At 42.8% G+C, this 23,055-nt stretch overlaps 1 protein-coding gene across 4 annotated transcripts in view; it reads left to right on the forward strand.

Annotated features, from left to right (window-relative positions):
- Positions 1-13,409, forward strand: part of PABPC1 (poly(A) binding protein cytoplasmic 1) — a 32,315-nt gene extending 18,906 nt beyond the window's left edge. For 2 of the 4 annotated variants that reach the window (XM_077493115.1, XM_077493114.1), the window contains 6 exons: positions 14-124; positions 1,726-1,898; positions 2,276-2,360; positions 2,439-2,569; positions 2,672-2,767; positions 12,773-13,409. In XM_077493115.1, coding sequence (XP_077349241.1) covers positions 14-124; positions 1,726-1,898; positions 2,276-2,360; positions 2,439-2,569; positions 2,672-2,764 — 593 coding nt within the window. In that variant the 3' untranslated portion in view covers positions 2,765-2,767; positions 12,773-13,409. Of the gene's footprint in view, positions 1-13; positions 128-1,725; positions 1,899-2,275; positions 2,361-2,438; positions 2,570-2,671; positions 2,768-8,622; positions 8,702-12,772 lie in introns of all 4 variants that reach the window. The other 2 variants (XR_013277686.1, XM_077493116.1) reach the window with 2 other exon arrangements.
- The last annotated feature ends 9,646 nt before the right edge of the window (positions 13,410-23,055 follow it).

Genomic DNA, 23,055 nt, shown 5'->3' on the forward strand with positions numbered 1-23,055 from the left:
CTTGTTTTTGCAGCATTCCAAAACATGCCAGGAGCCATCCGCCCTGCTGCTCCTCGTCCGCCAACGTTCAGCACAATGAGACCGACTTCTTCTCAGGTCCCACGCGTTGTTTCAGCTCAGCGTGTTGGTAAGTAATTAATTCAGGGACAGCTATCTTCAGCTGATGTTTTGAGCAGCTCCGTTGCAGATTTAAAAGAAAAAGCTGCAAAAGTCGTTTTTTTTTATTTTTATACTTCCCTCTCCCAATTACCATTCCCTCGTTCTTTGCTCCATTGCAGAGTTGCAGGTTCTGGACAAATCTTTACATATGACACGTTTGCCAGGCTGTCCACTGCATTACGTGGAACACAGACAAGCCGGTGGGCCCCGTAGTGCAGGGTGAGGGATGTTGGCATCAAACACCTCGAAGTGTCAGATGTGGAGGTTCTGTCTGGAGACTATAGGTCAAGATTGAAGATCAAGGACCAGGCACCAGGAAAGACCATTCAAAACACTTGAGGTTTTATAAACTTAGTACCTATAACGATAGAGGAAGTAAACGCTGTAGGCCCCCCCCCTTTTTTTTCTTCCCTGCAAAGTAAAAGTATAATGTGCTAGTATGCATTGCATACTAGCACATTGTGACACCTGCAAACGAAGCCTCCTTCGTCCCCTGCTGCAGGCCACATCCATCTTCACCTGTGTCTCCACCTGGGCCATGGACTCCAGCTTTGTGAATGGACAGATGCGTGACGTCACTCCTGCACATGCTCATGGGAGCCGCCGATCACTGCACTCTCTTCTGTAGAAATGTCGCTGGCTCAGTATACAGTAAATATCTCCTAAACGGCGCACATTTAAGAGATATTTACAGTACTCATGGGTAAGCCTTATAGGCTTTACCTATAGGTACAAATACAGGGAGGGTTACAACCTCTTTAAGTAGTCTTTTCATGCAAGATACTAGCTTCTATTTTTTAAACCCTTTTTTGTAATGTGTATGAAGAGATATAGGGGAGACTGTAGCAAAGAGTAAAATGCTACTGGGCAGGGAGATTAAAAAACACAAACCTTTCCTGGTGTGGTCTTGCTATAGTTTAATAAAATGCATAATTTTCCCTTTAAGGCCTTTACACCTGCGGTTGGGGAGGTACAAACAGGTAGTACCACCTACCATGACCATTAAACTGGGGCTGCACAGCAACCATGTGTGGTGGTGTGGGTTTTTAGAGGTTAAAACAGGTGGTGAGGAAGCAATGTAATGAGACGTGCACAAAACCCACATTAAATGCCTTCTGAAAAGCAATCAGAGGGTGACACAAATGTAAGACTGCAATGCGTTAAATTTGTGCATTCAAAAACTAGAATTCCTTTGTCCAAGTGCATCTTTTAGGTCCTTTCTTGCATGCCCATGCTCTGAGCCTTTACTGTCCACCTTACTCTGAATAGTGTGCTTAGTGTATTAAATGTGTAAAACTGCACATCTGGGAAATTGATAAAAATACTGTTCAAAATATTGGCTATGTATTACCAGATCGCAACAATTTTTTTCCATTTCCTGCAACAAGCCTCATACAATGTACAGTAAGACTATGCACAGATCTTAATATTTGAGCAGGGGAGTATGTGTAGAATGGGGACTCTCCAGTAAACTGCTGTCATTGTGAACTGTAGGGAAAGGCCCACATTTCAGTAACTATAGGGAATGACTTGCAAAAATCTAACTTTGCTTTGTTTTTTGGTCTTTTGTTCCCCCAGCTAATACTTCAACACAGACAATGGGTCCTCGTCCTACAAATGCTGCCGCTGCTGCAGCTGCAACTTCGGCAGTTCGTACAGTTCCTCAGTACAAGTATGCTGCTGGTGTGCGCAATCCACAGCAGCACCTCAATGCTCAACCACAGGTTGCTATGCAGCAGGTAATTGCACGCTCGCAGTGGCTGACTTTAACTTAATCCTAAAGTCTAAGACCTAAATTAACTTGATATTTTTGTAACTGTTAGGTGTCATAGGGCCTTACAGAAATGCATCTAGTGTTTGTCTCTTTAAAATCCTGCAGTTTTGTGCTGCTTCTATTTAGCTCAATAACCCTTTGTTTTGATTGGGAAGTGCTCAGTGTGTCTCGCATGGGCTGGGCATGGTCAGTTTTTTTTTAATTTTGTAAATGACGTTATTCTACATTTAAGAGACTACATTTGTACTTTATTTATTTTTTTAAGCTACTGTTGCAGAATTGATTTGGGTATTTGTATCGGTAGTACTATTGCTGACCAGTGTCTTTATTTTTTCCTTTTAGCCTGCTGTCCATGTGCAAGGTCAGGAACCCTTGACTGCCTCCATGCTGGCTGCAGCACCACCTCAAGAACAGAAGCAGATGCTTGGTATGTAAATTTGCTGCTTGCATGATATTGTACAAATCTGATTCAGGATTGTGGCTAAACCCATGGTTTTATTTTTAGGTGAGCGCCTCTTCCCACTGATCCAAGCCATGCACCCAACTCTAGCTGGAAAGATCACTGGAATGTTGCTGGAAATTGATAATTCTGAGTTACTTCATATGCTTGAGTCACCAGAATCCCTTCGATCAAAGGTATGAGACTGTTTTTTTTCTTTCAAACTGACACTTTTTATTTCTATTTACCACAGGACAGGTTGATGCAGAAGTTAAATTTCTTACGTTTTCTCTCCCCAGGTTGATGAAGCAGTTGCTGTCCTTCAAGCCCATCAAGCCAAGGAAGCTGCACAGAAGGCAGTTAACAATGCCACTGGAGTTGCAGCTGTCTAATATGTAAGCTTGAGGGACTTCTTGTTTTTACATATTCAGATTTGTGATTCATTTTCAGCCTGTAATGAGGATGTCTGTAATGAGGAGATCTGCAGTTCCTCAGTATAGGCTTGGATTTTCACATGTGTTCTACTCTTTTAGTTTTAGTACCTGCAATCTATCTCCTAGGTCTATGGTATTTTGACCACTGGCTTACTGCTGAGGCCCCTGTTCCTCAATCTTTCTGCCTTCTGGAGTCACTGCTTTTTATACAATGGGAGACCGGTTGCCCGTACTGGATAGTTCTAAATTTTTGTTCCCAAAATACCCCCCCTTGGGTATCCTCAGCATGCGACCGATTACCACCTGTGACTCCTGGAACTAGTGTGCTCCTATTGACCTCCCTGCAATGGCCTTATGCTTGGAACATTCCATGTGTGCAATATGCCTGCACTAAGACACTGATTTCTTCAAGCCATCTAAGACGTTTTTGGGTACAAGGCCAATCTTCTTACTATACCTTTCTTTGATATTATCCTGTGCCTTTTTTGTGATATTCCCTGGCAGTTGTGGCGCTTGCCCTGAAGACATTTGGTGGCATTGCTCCGCATATTTCTACGCTATCCTTCTCCTTCGTATGCCTGAAGAAACGGAACTTTGATTCCGAGAAAAACATCAAGTCAAATTATTCCCACTTGGATATTAAACGCACTGTATGCCACTTCATCTGCTATCTGGATATTTTTTTTTTTGTGTACATAATATTGGGACCAAGAGTGTTCTCGTGATTGAGGCTTTACCTACTGTTTTAAAATGAACAGATCTGTTTTAATACATGATACAGATCCTCATTTTTATTCAAGATGTAAATAAAGATTTTGACATTTTAATAGACAAGTTGTCAGGTACCTTTTAAAGTCTACTTTGCCAATTTTCCCTTTTTTTTTTTTTTTTTTTTTTTATATACATGAAAGGGTGACTGATCTCTGGGGCCAAAATCTCACTATTGGGCCTATGAGTCCTCAAATAGGTGGTTATTGTCCTTTTTTAAGAGCTATTAATTTAGAAACTTAAGATGAAATGTATGTCCCCAAATATATTCCCAGTATTGCCCTCTTGCATGCGTAATCAGTTTTCTATAAGAACATTACGAACTGAAGATGAGTAGCGGATACATGAAGAATTTGGGTAGGCGGCCAAGGGTATAACAGTTGGCCATGCTAGCCTGACGTCCAAGTTTGGTTGCATGTGACCACTTTGGCAGAGCTGTTCCATTTTGCCAGTAGAAACTACAATATAACTGGCTTTAAATGACTTTTTCATGCAAGAAAAGTGTAAAGTGACAGCAGAAAAGACCCAGTGCTTGCGTCTGCCCCATTGGGGTTTTTTTTTTTTTTTGTTCTGACTACCTCCGCTGGAAGTCTATTTCAAGCATCAACTACTCATTCTGTAAGTTAATACTCTCTAAGATTAGTTTTGAATTCTCCTGCTGCTGAGGGTTCTGTCCCTGTGTTCTTGATCTTGGCTTCATATTGACAATCCTGCCTTCTTGACTTTTTTCACCACCTTTCTGTATTTAAATGTTGCAATCGTCTGTCCTTTTGCCTTTTTTCCTTCAGACTGTACCTATTGCGTTCCTGGAGTCTTTCCTTATGTTTTATCCCTCAGACACTTCACCATTTTTGGCTGTCTGGACTCGTTCTATCTTGTATCTCTTTGTAAATGAGGGCTCCAGAACTGCATACAGTATTTTAAAGAGCCATGTAGAGAAATAATACATAGTTAATCTCAAACTGGTTGTACATGTGCATACAGAGGGGGGTGCACAAGCAAAGTAGTCCTTTGCAGTATTTTACCTTGGTGGTGTCATATCACTGATGGAGATGACAAATTATAACCACACATAAAATGACCTCACAAGTAACAAGGTGACTACTACACTCTCACGTGCAACTAGGGTAATACAAAACACTTTAAATGTCTACACTTTATGCCAGAACAAAGTTAGCAGACAGAGTTGTGCCCAGTCCATATAAGAAGTAAAACTTTAAATATGCTTTCCCATAATAAGCCCATATGTGGCAATAGACAAATGCAATATCTATAAACTGTCACATCTGGATATCTTTGGCTCAGAACTACTGTACAACTTTTTTGACACTGGAGCTACCATCCATGTGGAAGATGAATCTTCCTTGTGCACTTGAGCCTGAATGTTGCTCATTATGTTAAGCAGCGAACTAGCTTTTCTTCCCTTTAAATCTCATGGGAACTGTTTAGCTCCAGTCAAGTGTGAAAGACTTTGGTATTTGTAGCGGCCTCTTATGTGTGCCTACAGTGTATTCATTTCAATATATTTAGACACACCCTCATGTTACTGATGGGAATAGAACTTACAGCGTCAGCAATTTAAAGCTTGTGCATTTACCACTGAGCTCTTTGGTCTAAGCCAGTGTTCTAAGTGAATGTGGGGTTACCCTTTTCAGGTAGTGTATGCAATGTACTGTTCCTTTCACATGTCATGTTTTTTTGTGGCATTTTGGAAAGGCAAAGTGAAAGGCATAGTCCACCTTTTAGTAGAACCATGTTCACACCGAACATGAGTCATGAACAACCCCAATCCTGAATTGCACAGCGCTTCTATTTATATATTTTTTGCCTTTACCATGGCTGTGCAAGCAGGATCTGCAAATGAGATGCATATCCCATCTGCTACTTTGGCAGAACAAGTCTTATGCCTTCTCTTTTATACACAAACGGGTGCAATCTGACCCACACCATCTTTATACAGTCCATTTTAGGTTTACCAAAATTGTAAATTCCTACCTAATCTATCCAATTTGTGGCAGGCCCGTGATCTACATGGTAGATCTAAAGGACTATGCAATAAGAATGGAACGTCTGGTAGGCATTAGACTTGCAGAGGGAGGGGCAATACTTGAAGCTTTACTCCACTATGTAGTGCTGTGATGCTGTTAAAAATGCAGGTCAGGTACTTGTGCTGACTCAATTTAATGTTCATAATGCAGCTAGCTCTTTGCGAAAATGAATATAAATGGCAAATTAAGTGGGTTCTAAATTTTAAAACTGAGAAAGCATTAAGGTTAGGAAATTTAAGGTAAATGCCACTACTACCCACCTCCATTCCTAAACACTCATTTGGCTCTTATCTCTCCAGCGCCATAGGCTTAGTCTGCTGTCAAACCCTTGAGTAGGGAGTGGTGGCATGGCTTTTCTTACGTTTGTCTATGGACACGCGTGGGTGGGAACTTGGAGGAGGGATGGACATTGCACATAACAGGTATATAATACCTTTTTTTTTTTTTTTTTATAACAAAACAGCCTTTATCACTTTAACTTGCTCCAGTTTGTTAACCACTTAAGTCACGGAAGGTTTTACCCCCTTAATGACGAGATCATTTTCTGCACGGCATCGCTTTAAGGGGGTAGAACCTTCTGGGACTTAAGTGGTTAACTAGAGCAAGTTAAAGTGATAAAGGCTGCTTTGTTAAAAAAAGGTATTGTATACAACATCACACAATAGTCCGTTAAAGCGACGCAGTGCAAAAAATGGTCTGGTCATTAACTGACTATTGTGGGATGTTGTACCCAGACAAAATGACCATATTTTCCCAGAAATAGCTTTCATTTGGTGGTATTTGATCACCTGTTTTTTATTTTTTGAGCTATAAACAAAGATTGACAATTTTGGAAACAATATATAAACATTTATCAGTTTAGGTCATAGGTTTTCAACCTGTGGCCCTCCAGCTGTTAAACAAGCATGCCTCCCAAAGGCAGAGGCGTGATGGGACTTGTAGTTCAACTGACAGCCTTGCAATACCTCATGGGACTTGCAGTTCTGTAACAGCTGTAGAGCCACAGGTTTAGCACCCATGGTTTTAGGCCAATGTGTTCTACATATTTTGGTAGAAAAAATTGTAATAAGTGTGTATTGATTGGTTTGCACAAAAGTTATATAGTCTACTAAATAGGGGGAAAATTTGTGGCATTTTATTTTACTAGTAACTTTTTTGGGACCATTGACGTTAGTGATCAGAGCTAACAATTATCCACTGATCACTGTATAAATGACACTGGCAGGGAATGGGGTTAAGTGTGTCCTAGGGAGTTGTTTCTAACTGGTGGGGGGGGAGTGGACTGACTGGGAGTACAGAAGATCGCTGTTTCTGATCACTAGGGACAGACTATCACATTGTACTCCTCTGACAGAATGGGGATCTGCTTTGTTTACATTGGCAGATCCCTCTTCTGCTCCTCTGAGGAGCAATCGCAGGTGGCTGCTTGACCTGTGCATTGCTCCCTCGCTGTGGCCAGTGTCTCGTGTACGAAACAACGTATGGGTACATCGCTTTGTGCAATAAGGCTGCCCTGCTGCAATATATATGCAGTGGGCAGTCCTTAAGTGGTTAAATCTGACATTAAAAGCTTTTTATCCAAGTGGCGGTACATATACCCAGTAACGTGGCTGGCCTCGGGTGATAGAGCTGAAACAAATCCTCCTACATAAGTTGTATCTGAAAAGATGTAGAGAGAACTGCAGGTAAACAAAGGAAATTTATAAGCTTTTCTGAGTTCAGAAAAGGAGTGGAGAGCTGAAATTGCTCTGCAAAGCTGTGAGCTCTGAAAACTTATTGGAGGAAAGACATGCCACTCTTCACACAGAACACAGATGAGGCTGTCAATCAGGTCTAGAGGTCGACCGATATGGTTTTTTTCTCTGGCCGATGCCGATATTTAGAAATCATGGCGGCAGATATGCCGATTCCCCCCCTCCCTTTTTTTTATCCCCCTTCATCTCATAAAATCTATCCCACTGGGGTGTTTTTCAGGTGCTTTGGGGCTAAAAATAGCGGCTGTAAAGTGCCTGCAAAACGGCTCCCCTGCGGTCTGTGTGAAAGACAGTGCTTTCACACTGAGATGAATGTGCTAGCAGGATGTTAAAAAAAAAAGTCCTGCAAGCAGCACGTTTGGAGTGGTGTATACTGCTCCTCCACCACTCCTGCCCATTGATATTAATGGGCACCACTGCCAAAGCGCATGCTATGCGATTTGGCAGTGGTGTTTCATGGGTGCATTTAACCTCCTTCCTCGGCTGCTAGCTGGGTTATATGCGCCCCCACTAGCAGCCGAATAGCACCGCTAAAACTAGCAGTGTTTTACCATCAACGCCTGCCCGCTCCAGTGTGAAAGCAGCCTTCATAAGTGATACAGAAAATTTCTTACATTAAACAAAACAAACCTCCAATCAGTTTACTTGTATGTATGATTTAGATTAAAAAAAACTATAAAATAAAAACAGGTAGTCAAAACTTTTGGACGAAAAAAAAAATGGGCCAACTTTACTGTTTTAGTGTTTTTTTTTTTTTTTTTTTTCAGTGTATTTTTTTCCCAAAAAAGGCATTTGAAAGACCTCTGTGCAAATGCCGTGTGACATAAAATATTGCAACAACCATTTTTTTATTCCCTAGGATCTCTGCTAAAAAATATATAATTTTTGGGGGGTCTAAGTGATTTTCTGGCAGAAAATACAGGAATTTTTACTTGTAAGCAACAAGCGTCAGAAAATTAAACTAAGAACTCTAAACATTAGAGTTCAGTTCATTCAGAAGTGTAAATATTGTATCTCTTTACTCTTTTCTTGGCAGACTGCCCAGAGAGGAGGAAAGTTGCTTCTATGAAGACTCAGGCAACTTGCAAATGACTTCTATTACAGAAGTCATTTGCAAGTCGCTAAATCAGCCTTTTTATCAGCACAATCGGCCGATGCCATTAATTAAAAAACTGCAAATATCGGCCGATATATTGGTCGACCTCTAATCAGGTCCCTCCCTTGTAACCTGTTTTCTCCATGTCAGGATGCTTATCAAGTGACTCATGCTGATATCAGAGGAAGGAAGCAGCAGACAGAAATATCCCTCAGTGCTATGAATTGAGGCAAGTACCTAAAGAGGGATATGCTTTGTTCCCATTTCATGTCTGAGGTTTACAACCACTTTAAGTACAAAAAGCCAGTTGATCCTCCCAGAAATTCAGGGAGTGCATAAATTCTGGTTATCAACCCTTCCCAGTTGCCTTTTAACTGCAGATCTCCTCCTGATGTGGAGGTGTTCTGTAGTCCAGAGGAGGAAAAAAACAGCAAACGCACCCACCATATCAAAGGACAGCTGGATGTCTCCCCAATGGCTGGTTCTTATCTCAGGGTTCAGTTCTACATTAAAGATGCAAGCATAGCCTTATGAAATAAGCCTGTTGATGTTCCACGACATACCCAGACCTTAATTTACTTTGTTTCCAGCGGCAAAAATTTCTATAGCCACAGCGTGAAAAAGCTCCCTTGTAAACATTGCATTAGTGAAAAGTAAACTAGGCGTGGATTATGTTGAACGAAAAAATTGTGAGTGTCCTATGAGATGAATCACTTTTGATAAAATATGGTCTCCTTGGTTATCCTAGATGCAGGTCCTGAATGAATGTGGCTGATATTGTAGGGCGGGGATCCCCAGACGGAAGAGATTTTTTTTTTTTTGTTTTTTCCTAGCCTTAGGCCCCTTTCACACGGGACGGATCAGTAATGATCCGCCCCATGATGATCCGCTCGCTCAGCAGGGATAGCTCCGTTGTCCCCGCTGAGCTGGCGGTGGACAGGGCGGTCTCCACACACTGTGCAGGGACCGCCCTGTCAGATCTCCGCTCTCCTCTATGGGGATCAGATGAGCACGGACCGTCTGGCCGTGTTCATCTGATCCGCTCTGCAGATGGATAGAAAAATAGGATTTTCCTCCGTCATCAGAATCGGACAGTAGTGGAGGCGGACGATATCGGGTGTCTGCGGATGTTCATCCGCAGACACCCGCTATCCCATAGGGATGAATGTATGCCCGTATTTCATCCGCAAACGGATGGATGAAATACGGACATATTGTCCGCATGTGTGAAAGGGGCCTTACCTTTTTCCATTTTGATTCTTGTCAGTCCTGGCTCAATGCTCTAGCAGCTCTTTTGTCTTTAACAGAGCTGCTCGTGTTTACAGTTTGGGGGTTTGATTTAATTATGTGGGATTGTTTTACTGTACAATAACGGGAAATACTCAGGAAGCTATACTTACTGGATTGAGGCTTTTCTACTTCGCATGCCTCCTTAGTGACTACACATTGGTGAGGTGTTTACCTCCAGACCCTTCTGACTTGTTGCTTTTATGTTCTGTTTTTAAGAGCAGCTGCTGTCTAGATGGCTATTTCCCAATGTTAACAAAAATGTTGCTTTATGGAGTTAAAATATATACACATGTGGTCTTATGAAGGACTAAACCGAACTACCAAGATCTTCTCTGGTTTCCCCTTTTGGTATACAGTAATACCTCGTATTGCAAGTAATGCGGTTTACAAGCTATTTTCTTTTTAAATCCTGACTTGCTTTGGGGGTATTGTCTCGCAAAACGAGCAGGATTTAAGCCTCTGGGGTGTGCAGTGCCGCATTTGGCCAGAGGTGCGGGGTGCCAGTGACTCTGAGCCACTCGGAAATACTTTGTTCCCAAGTGTTTGCGAATGTCTCTGGCTCCCCTCCCCCCACTTCTGATTACACGGGGCACTGCATATACTAGCAGTGCCACTGGAACGGATTATCTGAGTTTCCATTATTTCCTATGTGGAAACTTGCTTTGATAGAGTGCTGTGGATTACAAGCATTCCTCTGAGACGACTTATGCTTGTAATCCAAGGTACCCCACTGTATTTGTTCCTCACCTCCACATCATTCTTTTATGTACAGAGCCTGCAAGGATTGTTTGCTGCTCTGGAAAGTGATCACTTAGTTCTTAATATTTTTTGAAAAGAACTATTGAAACAGGATTCAGTACTAGTGAAGAGAGGCAACCACACTCTAAACTGAAAGCTGTAGTTAAAGCAATAGGAGGTCTCTTGCACTGGACCACTCACAAACCTTTATTTGTATTAAGCTTATATATGATTGCATCTTTTAATTTGGAATGTGGCTTCTGCCTTTTTAATAGCACTGAATGTTATATCTGATATACACTAATCTATACCCACAGTTAACCCAGAGACAGGCAAAAAAAAAACATAGCATTCAATTTGGTCCAGTGGGGCAAAAATCTCCCAAGAGGCAATCTGGTATTCCCTGGATCAACTTTACCTATAAATGTTATGTTCATTTAGGAAAGAATCCAGGCTTTGAAAAAAAATTGAGCTATACAGAACCAGCTCTTGAGCGAGACATTTTCACAGCTCCTTACTGTGAAAAAGCTTTTTGTATTTGGAAGTTTATATCTTTTTTTTTTTTTTTTTTTTTTTTCTCCAGATGTAAAGGGTGGCCCCTTGTTCTCTGACCTTTTAGAGTGACAATACCAAGTTAACTTTATGGACTGCTTATGTATTTACGCATGTTGATTGCCTGAATTTCCTTTTAAGAGAATAAATTCAGCTTCTCAACTTTTCTTATAGCTGAGCTCCTCCATGCCTCTTATCAGTTTGGTTGCCCTTCTCTGCACTTTCCCCAGTTCCCCGATTTATTCTTTTTGAGAACTGGTGCCCAAAACTGAACTGCATATTCCAGATGAGGTCTTACTAATTTGTACAGGGGTAAGATCTCTAGCTGAAGCCCACATCTTTCAACACAAAGGACTTTGCTCATTTTGGAAAATAGCTTTGCATTGCATGCTATTAAGCTTATGATCTACCAGAACACCCGGATACTTCGCCACCATTTGATTCCTCAAGTTGTACTCCTCTTAGTATGTATTATGCATATTCTTAAAACCCCAAGTGCATAACTTTACATTTATCAATGCTAAACCTCATTTACCACATAGTTGCCCAATTAGACAGAGCATTGAGGTCAGCTTTTAAGTTGGAGACATCCTGTAAGGACGTTATTCCACTGCATAGTTGGTGTCATCTGCAAAGACTGAAATGGTACTTTTAATCCCAGACCAAAAATCATTTATAAAGATAAGGGCCCCAACACTGAACCTTGGGGTACACCACTGGTAGCTTTAGACCAGTGATGGCGAACCTTGGCACCCCAGATGTTTTGGAACTACATTTCCCATGATGCTCAGACACTCTGCAGTGTAGTTGAACATCATGGGAAATGTAGTTCCAAAACATCTGGGGTGCCAAGGTTCGCCATCACTGCTTTAGACCATTCAGCATAAGTCATTAACCACTACTCTCTGAATTCTGTCTTTTAGGCAGTTTTCTATCCATTTACAAACAGATTTTTCCAAACCTGTAGACTTTACCTTACACATTAGCTGTGTGTGTAGGGAACTGTCACATGCTTTGGCAAAAGTTTTTTTTTTCATATTTTACTTTTTTTTTTACACTGTTTTATTAGTGTCCCTTTTTATTCCTATTACAAGGAATGTAAACAAACATACCTTGTAGTAGAAAAAAAAAAGCATATCAGGATCTCCTTAAATATCAGATCTGAGGTCAAAAAGACCTCAGATCTCATATTTACACTAAAATGCAAGAATTTTTTTTTCATTTGAGATAAAAAAAGCACTTTTTAGGAGATATGGGCGGAAGTGACATTTTGACATTGCTTCTGTCCTGCAATGTTATGGAGATGGGTGGGGGCCATCTTCCCCCTCACTCCTTTCCATGACTTGCAGTAAGAAGGATCTGATTGGCTCCGATAAGTGGTGGAGGGAATGGGAGGGGGCGCCCTCTCCCACCCATTAAAAGTGATCTTGTGGCAGAGACCACTTTTATCTGAAAGCGGACCACCTGTTGAAGAGGATACTGGGGTTTTGGTAGCCTAGTTGCTGCCATAACTATATTCCTCCTCAAATTGGTGACGACGGGTGGTCTGTAAGTGGTTTAATCCATGTTGATTATTGCTTAAAATATGTTCTAGAAAAAACTCATCTATGCCGGTAGACCATGGGAACTGAACAGTCCTTTGCCTTGATTTATTCATTTTTTTAAGCACGGTTTACAGAGTTTAGTTCCTCTAACTTTAATTTTTTTTCTTTTCCCCCAGGCCCTAAAACGCTTCCGAGAACTTCCGCTTGCCATCTGTGGAGTTCTGTTTGGTATTTTGATGAAACCATTGAAGTTTGGGATTTGGATAAACTTCAAGCAACATTATTGATCACATCCATGTCTTCAGTGAAATTTAGACAACTCTGGATTAATGGGGTCTTCAGAGAGCTTAAACACCATCAAAGTTCACATATTTGGGGTCCTAAAAGAACTTCACACAACACCATTGAAGTTCTTCATAGGAGAAAATCTATGAAAACATCGAAAAATAATTAAATCTTGTAAAAACACCGCAAAAACCTAATAAAAAAAATCATAAAAAAGGAAAGGAAACTACCATGCTTACGTACGTAACAAATGCCAGGGCTGGCATACTGCTAGTCCTAGATATATTAAAAAACACAAAAAAATTGTAAAAATATAAAAACAAACTAAATGGTTTTTTTTAGACCCGGGGAAAGGCATTTTGAACACAGTACGGAAAGTTAAGCATTCCTTTCTTTGATTTTGTAATTCTTTACTGTGGAAAAGCTCAGATTTTCACCACAGTTGGTATCTCGTGGGAAAGATAGCTGAGCATGAAACATAATTTGGATTATAAAATTCTTGCTTTAATAAAAATTACTTTAAACTTTTGTGTGGATTTTTTGTGGTGGGGGTTTTATTGGATTTGAACAGATGTCAGATTTGTCATTTTCAAGTTGGATGTGTAGCTTCCATATACCCTCTAAATCCAATCTTGCTAATCTGCTTACTTTTTCCAGGTCAGTAACTCAGGTGTTCAAACTTTGACTGCATCCAGGCCAGTGACTAATGGATCCAGCCAGGTTACAAGCATTCAGAAATTGCTATGGCAGCATACATAATTCTCTCAGTACAAGTGCCCTTTAAGTTTCATGAGAACCCATGTCTTTGCTGTTGCACAACTGGTCTAAGGTGTGATCAGACTGAGCTCAGCACAATAATGAAGCGGTGAGCTCCATGGATCCGTATGGTTTCCTGTTTTTTTTTTTTTTTTTTTTAAACAAACAAGACGTGTTTAGTGATGTCACACAGACATAATAATAATACATTTTATTTATAATGCACTTTCCATCAAAAGACCTCAAAGTGCTACATAATTACAATAAAAACAAACAAACCGCTTAATTTACAAAACATTTGCTAAAAAGAAAAGTCTTCAACCCCTTTTTAAAATTTTCAGTAGACTGAGAAACCCTCAGACTATCAGGCAAAGCATTCCACAGACGTGCAGCAGCACAAAATCTCCCATGGTTTTTAACCTAGTTTTTGGAACCTCTAAACAATTCAAATTAGTTGAGCGAAGGGAACGCGGTAGATTTTGCAATCTAAGAAGTTCCTTAAGATAAGGTGGAGCTTGTCCATGTATGCATTGATGCACAAGAAGAGAGACCTTATACTCAATCCTTGTAGAGACCGGCAGCCAATGAAGAGATTTTAAAATTTGAGTGATATGCTCATGCTTCCGCACTCTCATTAGGATCCTCGCTGCAGAGTTTTGAACATATTGCAACCTCTGCATGCTCTTTCTCGGAATCCCAATGAGAAGTGTGTTGCAATAATCCAGCCTGGAGGAGACAAAGGCATGAATCAACCGTTCAGCATCGGAAAAAGAAAGGATAGGACGAAGTTTAGAGATATTACGAAGGTGGTAGAAAGAAGTCTTGCATACTTGATTTATATGAGCTTCAAAAGTGAGTTGGGAATCCATTTTTACACCAAGATTAGTGACAACAGACGAAGCTGGAATTTTAGAGCCTGAAAAGGCAATACTTGTTATCAGCGATGATTTAATCTGGTGAGATGTTCCAATCATAATAAACTCAGTTTTGGAGCTATTTAGTTGCAAGAAATGTTGTTCCATCCACTCCTTTATCTCCTCCAGACAGGCGGTAAGGACTGATAGGGGTGACTGCACTGAAGGAGTTTCAGCTGCAGCTTTTACATAAAGCTGTGTATCATCAGCATAACAATGGAAAGAAATATTATAACGATTTATAATATGGCCCAAGGGAGTAAGATATAGAATAAATAAAATCGGGCCAAGCACTGACCCTTGGGGAACTCCGCAGGTAACCATATGCGGTTTAGATTTAAAATGACCCAATGTAGTTTGTTCAATCCTATCTGTAAGATATGACTCGAACCAACTGAAGGCTAAATTTTTTAGTCCAACATTATAACGAAGACTATCTAAAAGAATGCCATGATCGACAGTGTCGAACGCAGCTGACAAATCCAACATAATAAGTAAAGACTGAGAACCGGCATCAGATGACATAAGAAGATCATTTGTAACCCGAACAAGAGCGGTCTCCGTACTATGAGCAAAACGAAAGCCTGATTGAAATTTTTCAAAAAGGCTGTTATGCTTGAGATGATCCTGAAGATGACTTGCAACTGCTTTCTCAAGTACCTTGGATAAAAAGGGAAGATTAGAAATAGGCCTATAATTAGAAAGGACTTCCGGATCAAAAGTGGATTTTTTAAGCAGTGGTCTAATAACGGCACTTTTTAAAATGGAAGGAACATGGCCAGTTCGAAAAGAGTAATTAACAACAGCAGTAATCAATGGACTTAAAACTAAAACATACGTTTTTACCAGTGGAGTTGGAAAAGGATCCAAGGAACAGGTTGTGGGCTTCATTTGCTTAACAATACCCTGTACCTCTTCCAATGACACCTCTGGTAAATGATCCATTTGTCGGGGCACAAAACAGTTTAAATGGACAGTTTGAGCCAAAGGACCAGACAGAGAGGAACGGATATGATCAATCTTGGATCTAAAAAAATCCATAAATTCATTACACCGCTCTTCCGAAATAGCAGTAGTCGATGGCGAATTTGGCTTAAGCAATTGATTTATAGTTGAAAAGAGCTGCTTAGAATTTCCTGAACTATTTTGTATAACTTTAGAATAGAACTGCGACCTAGCCTCCTTAAGGGACTGTGCATATAGATGTTGATGCTCCCGGTAAATTTGTTTATGGACAGTGAGGCCAGAGGCTCGAAAACGCCGTTCAAGAACCCGTCCCACTGCCTTCATCTTACGAAGCTCATCTGTATACCACGGGGCTGAGTGAGTAAAAGTAACAGCTCTCGTTTTAAGTGGGGCATAAAAGTCCAACAGACTGTTAAGCTGGCTATTATAATAAGCCACCGCATCATCAACAGAGCAAAATTGTGTAGATAGATGCTGAAAATCCATTGCCAAAAGTTCAGGATTTATATTTTTTAAGTTTCTAAAACAAATGTCCCGCTTGGGCTTATAACAACTGGATGATGATGTCAAATCCATTGAAATAGCCATATGGTCTGACACACCTAGGTCATACACCTGCAAATTAGTCAAAGGAGCAAAATTCGTAATGACCAGATCCAAGGTATGCCCCCTAGTATGTGTGGGGACATCAACGAGTTGTTTTAAATTAAAACAATCCAGCAGCTGAAGAAATTCCGCTGCGGGATGACACGAAGGGGTATCAACATGTATATTTAAATCTCCTAAAATAATAACATTTACATTTGATATACAAAAGGTTGTTAAAAGATTTGACAACTCAGCAGTAAATGATGAGCTAATTTTCGGTGGCCTATAAACAAGAATGAACAACACAGGGAAAGGAATTTTACATTTAAAAGCAAGACATTCAAATGACACTAAATCTGGTACTAATTGCAAAGATAGCTCCAAATGGCTGCGATAGATAACTAGCAGGCCCCCACCTCGCCCTGTGCTGCGGGCTATTTCAAGATAACTATACCCTTTAGGACAGCTCTCGTTTAAAGAAGAAACAGGCGTCTCCAACCCCTGGGCCGCGGCCCGCTACCGGGCCGTAGCCCGTTTGCAGCCAGGCCGCAAAGTTTGCACTGATATGCGGCGGTGAGCAGAGCGATCACCGCACTTACGCCCACACAGCCCTGCCGCTACACTGCTGGGGGTGAAGCAGACAAGCAGAGAGATGACATCATCTCCCACCGCCTGCCCACATCACCGCTGTTCCGCCCACACAGCCCGGCCAGTATACTGTTGGAGGTGAAGCGGGGGAGCAGAGATTACATCATCTCTCACAGCCTGCCCCACATCACCTCTGTTCTCTCTCACGTGGAACCCTCCACTCCACTTAGTGACAATTTTGCATTTAAGATGCTGTAAATAGTGGCATGTGTCTGTGGCAATCTGAATCTGGTGGCAAGTGACTGTGGCAATCTGCATCTGGTGGCATGTGTCTTGCAATCTGCATCTGGTGGCATGTGTCTTGCAATCTGCATCTGGTGGCATGTGTCTTGCAGATTGCCACATGCCACCAGATGCAGATTGCAAGACACATGCCACCAGATGCAGATTGCAAGACACATGCCACCAGATGCAGATTGCAAGACACATGCCACCAGATGCAGATTGCCACATGTCACCAGATGCAGATTGCCACATGCCACCAGATGCAGATTGCCACATGTCACCAGATGCAATCTGCATCTGGTGGCATGTGGCAATCTGCATCTGGTGACATGTGGCAATCTGCATCTGGTGGCATGTGTCTGTGGCAATCTGCATCTGGTGGCATGTTTGTGGCAATCTGCATCTGGTGGCATGTGTCTTCCAGATTGCCACATGCCACCAGATGCAGATTGCAAGACACATGCCACCAGATGCAGATTGCAAGACACATGCCACCAGATGCAGATTGCCACAGTCACATGCCACCAGATGCAGATTGCCACATGTCACCAGATGCAGATTGCCACATGCCACCAGATGCAGATTGCATCTGGTGACATGTGGCAATCTGCATCTGGTGGCAATCTGCATCTGGTGGCATGTGTCTGTGGCAATCTGCATCTGGTGGCATGTGTCTGTGGCAATCTGCATCTGGTGGCATGTTTGTGGCAATCTGCATCTGGTGACGTGGCAATCTGCATCTGGTGACATGTGACTGTAGCATGTGTCAATCTGCATCTGGTGGCAGGCGATGTGGCATGTGGAAATCTGGTGATAGGCAACGTGGCAAGCTGGTAGCAAGTGACAAGCTGCATCTAGTGACAGATTCTGCATTATGATGAGTTGAACTATTTCATTTTATATTACAATATAATAATAAAAATGATGCACTTCAATCATCCTGACACCACATTAACCATGGTGTTGTGATGACGTGCTAGCACCAGCCATTTCCTGACAAATTGGCCGCGAAAAGCCGCATCGTCCCCCATGTGCCCACCCCCCCCGGGCCTTGCCACAATTTTCATCCACAACGCCGGTCCCCGGTGCCAAAAAGGTTGGGGACCACTGTCTTAGAACCTTCAATTGCAGGCCCCACGGTGCGAGGCAGTAGAATTGTACTGCATGCTGAACTTTTATCCAGTGCATTGCCCCCACACTCCACTGCAACCCAGTGGTGGGAACCTGGCATAAAGGGCATTTTACCTTGTCCATTTGGTGGGACTGCACTAGAATAGTTGCTCAACTCTGTGAGGAAGGTGACCGGCTGAGTGGCAAGCAGACAGATGCCTATGTGGAGAGCTGCATAAAATAGAGAGCCAGAGAAGCTGACCAACTTGGTTCTGGTGGGAGAGCGTCACCTAGGAGACAACCTGGCACTCTTCTACTATCTTGCGAAGTTCTTCCAATGTTAGTGCTTGCACTCTGCAAACCCTTGGAGCCCTGCACCTTTTTTCCATTCGGGATCTGCAGAAATCTCTGCTGTACAGATCACAGGCTCTTTCCAGTTAGTGCTTTTTAGAGGGCATTTGCCAGGCACTGAGGGAGGGTAATATATTGCCACTTCACTGCCTGATTTAGCCCTGTAATACACGCTACCTCACTGCAATCGCATTCCTGTGCATTGTGGCCCTATTGAACGCAATGGTTGCCATGGTTAAAAATGCTGCAGCTTCAACGGTGTGGGCAGTAAAGCTGCCGCTCAGCTGCCTGTTTTTACCACCCCCATTTGAAAGACCTATTTCATGAGCATTTGGCTCTGTTATTCCAAGTGAAAGCTAGAATATGAACTTGGCAAATGAGAACAAAAATGGGGTGGGACTTTACATGTACCTTGCAGGGTCTAATAAATGCACATACCAAATAGGCTTTAAAAAAAAAACAAAAAAAAAAAAAAACTTTAATTTCCATATACAAATGGTTTGCTTTAAAAGTTGAATACAACTTTTTGAAACTACAGTTACTGTAAGTCTATCCATGATGTGCTGGTCCTGGTTGAAGAAATGAGAAAACTGGCTTATGTGTTTCGTGGGGAGTCTCACTTCATCAGGGCCTTAGATTGGAACACACACTCTCACACACAGATATACAAACATATTATTGACAAGTTCACATCAGAAAAAGAGGCTCCAATCGGGAACAAACTGACATAACTACATTTTATTAAATAGCATAATTTCCAAAAATGTAATGCACAAAAACTTTCACCATACACCAGTAAAAGGCACCATTGACAATGTTGTAAAGTACTAGAAAAACATGGCCTTGGCTCACAAACCTACAACCGTGCACACACTGGTGCTAACAGCTGGAGATGAATAGCAGTTGTAGATGATGTAGGAACCAGCAGCAGCTAATAGAGCTTGATGGTGAAAAGCTCTAAAGTCAGACTAGAAGATTGATCAATAGATGCTACATACCATGCAGTGGAAACTTAATTTGCAATATAGGATTAGAGAGTAGGGATGGGGCCACACACCTCCTGGTTCAGTTCACATAGCGAACCCTATTCATGTCTACGGCAAGTTAACATGAAAAATCAGTGCTAATTTTAAAGGCTTATATTGCAAGTTATTGCCATAAAGTGTATGGGGACCTGTGAACTGCTCTAGGGGACATTTAATCAATGCAAAAAATATATATATTTTTAAACAAGTTTTTTTCAGAAGCAGTGATTTTAATAATTCTTAAAGTGAAACAATGAAAAGGAAATATTCCTTTAACCACTTCAGATCCGCGCTATTGCCAAATGACGGCATTAGCGCGGACCTACATTTTCAGGACTACGTCTATTGACGTCGTCCTGGTTACGAGCGGCCTGCGCGCCCCCTGAGGGGCGCGCGCGGCGCGCTCTGTGATCGGCGAGTCCGTGAGACTCGCCTGATCACCGATCCGTGTAAGGGGTCGATCCCGACCCCTTATCACGTGATCAGCTGTCAGCCAATGACAGCTGATCATGTGATAGAACGGAGCCGGTAATCGGCTATTATTCCTCCTCGCGCTGACAGCGCGAGGAGAGAAAAAAAAAAAAAAAAAAAAAGCCGATCACCGGCGGCCGTGATCGGGACATCAGTCCCGATCACGGCCATCAATACATGTGCCCACCTGCCACCTGCCTGTGCCCACCTGCCTCCCGCAGTGCCATCCTGAAGTAAAATAAAAGAAAAAGTAAGTGCCCCCCGTCAGTGCCCCCTGTCAGTGCCCATAGTGCCCACAGTGCCACCCACAGTGCCACCCCACAGTGCCACCCAATCTGCCTCAAAGGTGCTGCACCCCAGTGCCGCCCATCAGTGCCCAGCAGTGCCGCCCATCAGTGCCCAGCAGTGCCGCCCATCAGTGCCCAGCAGTGCCACCTATCAGTGCCACCTATCAGTGCCCATCAGTCCCATCTATCTGTGGTACCTATCAGTGCCCATCCGTGCCACCCATCCGTGCCACTTATCCGTGCCACCCATCCGTGCCATCTTATCTGTGCCCATCTTTGCCCATCAGTGCCGCCTTATCTGTGCCCATCGGTGCCGCCTTATCTGTGCCTATTAGTGCGCACTTCAATGAAGGAGAAAAATGACCCGTTTGCAAAATTTTATAACAAACTATTAAAACATGATTTTTTTTTTTTTTTTTTTTTTGCATCTTTTTTTGTTTGTTTAGCAAAAAATAAAACTCCGAGCTGTAACTAAATACCACCAAAAGAAAGCTCTATTTGTGGGAAAAAAATGATAAAAATTTCATTTGGGTACAGTGTTGTATGCCCGCGCAATTGTCACTCAAAGTGCATCAGCGCTGAAAGCTGAAAATTGGTCTGGGACTGAGGGGGGTTTAAGTGCCCAGTAAGCAAGTGGTTAAATATTAGTCTGCCTGTAAAGTGGTGCAATGTGTAGAACATTGCTGCGCCAATGACATTTCTAAAGGGAAAAAATATAATGTATTGCTGACTCCTGGCAATATAGATGAAAAATCCCTCCAATATTCCAGGCCCTTCGGGTCTGGTATGGGTATTAAGGGAAACACCACGTCAAAAAAAAAAATTTGGCGCGGGTTCCATACCAAACCCTTACCTGAGCATGCAGCAGCCTGGAGGTCAGGATAGGGGTGGGGAGGATGACCGAGTGCACCCCCCCCCCTCTCTCATGAACCATCCCAGGCCACATGCCCTCAACATGGAAAGGGTGCTTTGGGGACTCCCCACATCCTCATTGCTCCCTCCTGAGCACTTGATTATGATCCCCTCACAGTCATTTATGATTCTTCCAGCCTGGGGCATTTCAAGCAGGCAGGTTAGGGAGGAGGTGAGGAAAGTGATCGACAAGGCAGGACAGGCTCATCCATCCATCACATGGAACTCGTACAACTCCCCCTGACAATCAATGTGTTCCACTGCCTGGCAGCTCTAAGGGAGAGGGCACAGGCTGAGTACTCCCTCCTACCAGAATAACACTATGTGATTGGAAACATCGTTGGTGCTGGCTGCTCTGTGCTGTGACAGGTCAGGTGCCCAATAGAGATCCCCATGGCCAGTGTCACTTACCAGAAGATAGAGGAGGTGGGTGGACATCCAGCGTGGTGGAAAGCACTAGGTGCTGCAGAGGAGGAAGGTAATGCCTTCGCAGCCATGACGTCAATGATTGCTAGATGCCAGGCGGCTCTAGCAACCAGTGGCCAGTACATTATCAGGTGGAGGCGGAGTAAGCATCACTGCTATGGTGGATTTTGCTCACTCTGTCAGTATCGTTCTGGGACACTGTATTGCCCTGGAATGAAGGCGCATGGGACGTAGGACAGGCTAGCTAATTGCGGACTGCCCTGAGCACCCTACCTGTGCCCCCCCCCCCTTCCTCTAGTAAATAGTACCGCTCCAGGGCAGCTGCCCCTTCTGCCCCTCCTCCATTTGCACCAGTCTTATGGAGCGGACTGGGTTTGGAAGGCAAATCGGTCAGGCGCCCCCATTAAGTGGCTACCATCGGGGGGGGACAGTCCATACATATGTAGGGGGCCCACGTGGCGGACCCCAACCAATGAGTTGTTGTGCAAGCAACCTGTGTTCCGTAACTGTGGGGGAGGCCTGCAGCTTCTAGTTTTGACTGTTCTTTCATCACAGCGGACCTCTCACCTGAGTTGGCTACAGAGACAGATGCCATGTTGGGAGGCTGGAATTGGAGGAAAAATGGGCGCGGGTCAGTAAAGTGAAGGGGGAGGAGCTCTCCACTGTGTGAGGAGACCCCATGTCGGGAGAGGTGCAGCGGAGACACGTGAAGGGTGCGAGGCAGGCTGTAAGTACCCAGGCTGAAAGGAAAACACACCAGTTAAGTGGAAATTGCAGGACAACTACCTACAGCGCTTCTAATCTGGGTACTAGGGATGGTGCAGATGCAAAGGAAACTGAGATGGTCACCTACACTTAGGAGGTTGGTAGTTAGACTTTCCTGCAAACCTTTGGGTGATTTCAATCTAATATCTATACTGTATATACTAGAAACCCCTGAGAGCTTTTAAGCAAGCAATGATGCATATGGTGGTTAAATATTAGGAAATCATATTTATTTTCCTTTGGCAGAGGAGTTGCTATATATTATTATTACTAGTGATATCAGCTACTGGTAATCTATATAGGAGGTGAGTGTTAATATTTATACAGTAACTGACTTGATAATATAGCATTGAGAACCCAGGGTAGAAGGAAAGCTACACTATTTGGGTGAAACTGCCAAAGGGCTTTTAAGGGATGGTGCAGACACAAGGGACACTGACATGGTCACCTATACCTGGCAGGTAGGTAGTTTGATTGCTAATGAGAAAAATAAACAGATGGATTTATTTGTTCCTGCCCCAGTCCTTCCTTTGCTCAAAGCCTGGACCACATACCTTCAACACTGTGCTATATGTTTTCTGCTGCACCACTGGCATGGTTATATCTTCTAAATCCTCTCCATGTATTTTGCAGAAATTTGTGCTTAACCACCTCAATACAGGGCACTTTCACCCCCTTCCTGCCCAGGCCATTTTTTAGCTTTCAGCACTGTCGCACTTTGAATGACAAT

The sequence above is a fragment of the Lithobates pipiens genome, unplaced genomic scaffold (assembly GCF_037356315.1).
Source record: "Lithobates pipiens isolate NorthernLeopardFrog02 unplaced genomic scaffold, aLitPip1_a1.2 Scaffold_19, whole genome shotgun sequence".
NCBI lineage: Eukaryota > Metazoa > Chordata > Amphibia > Anura > Ranidae > Lithobates > Lithobates pipiens.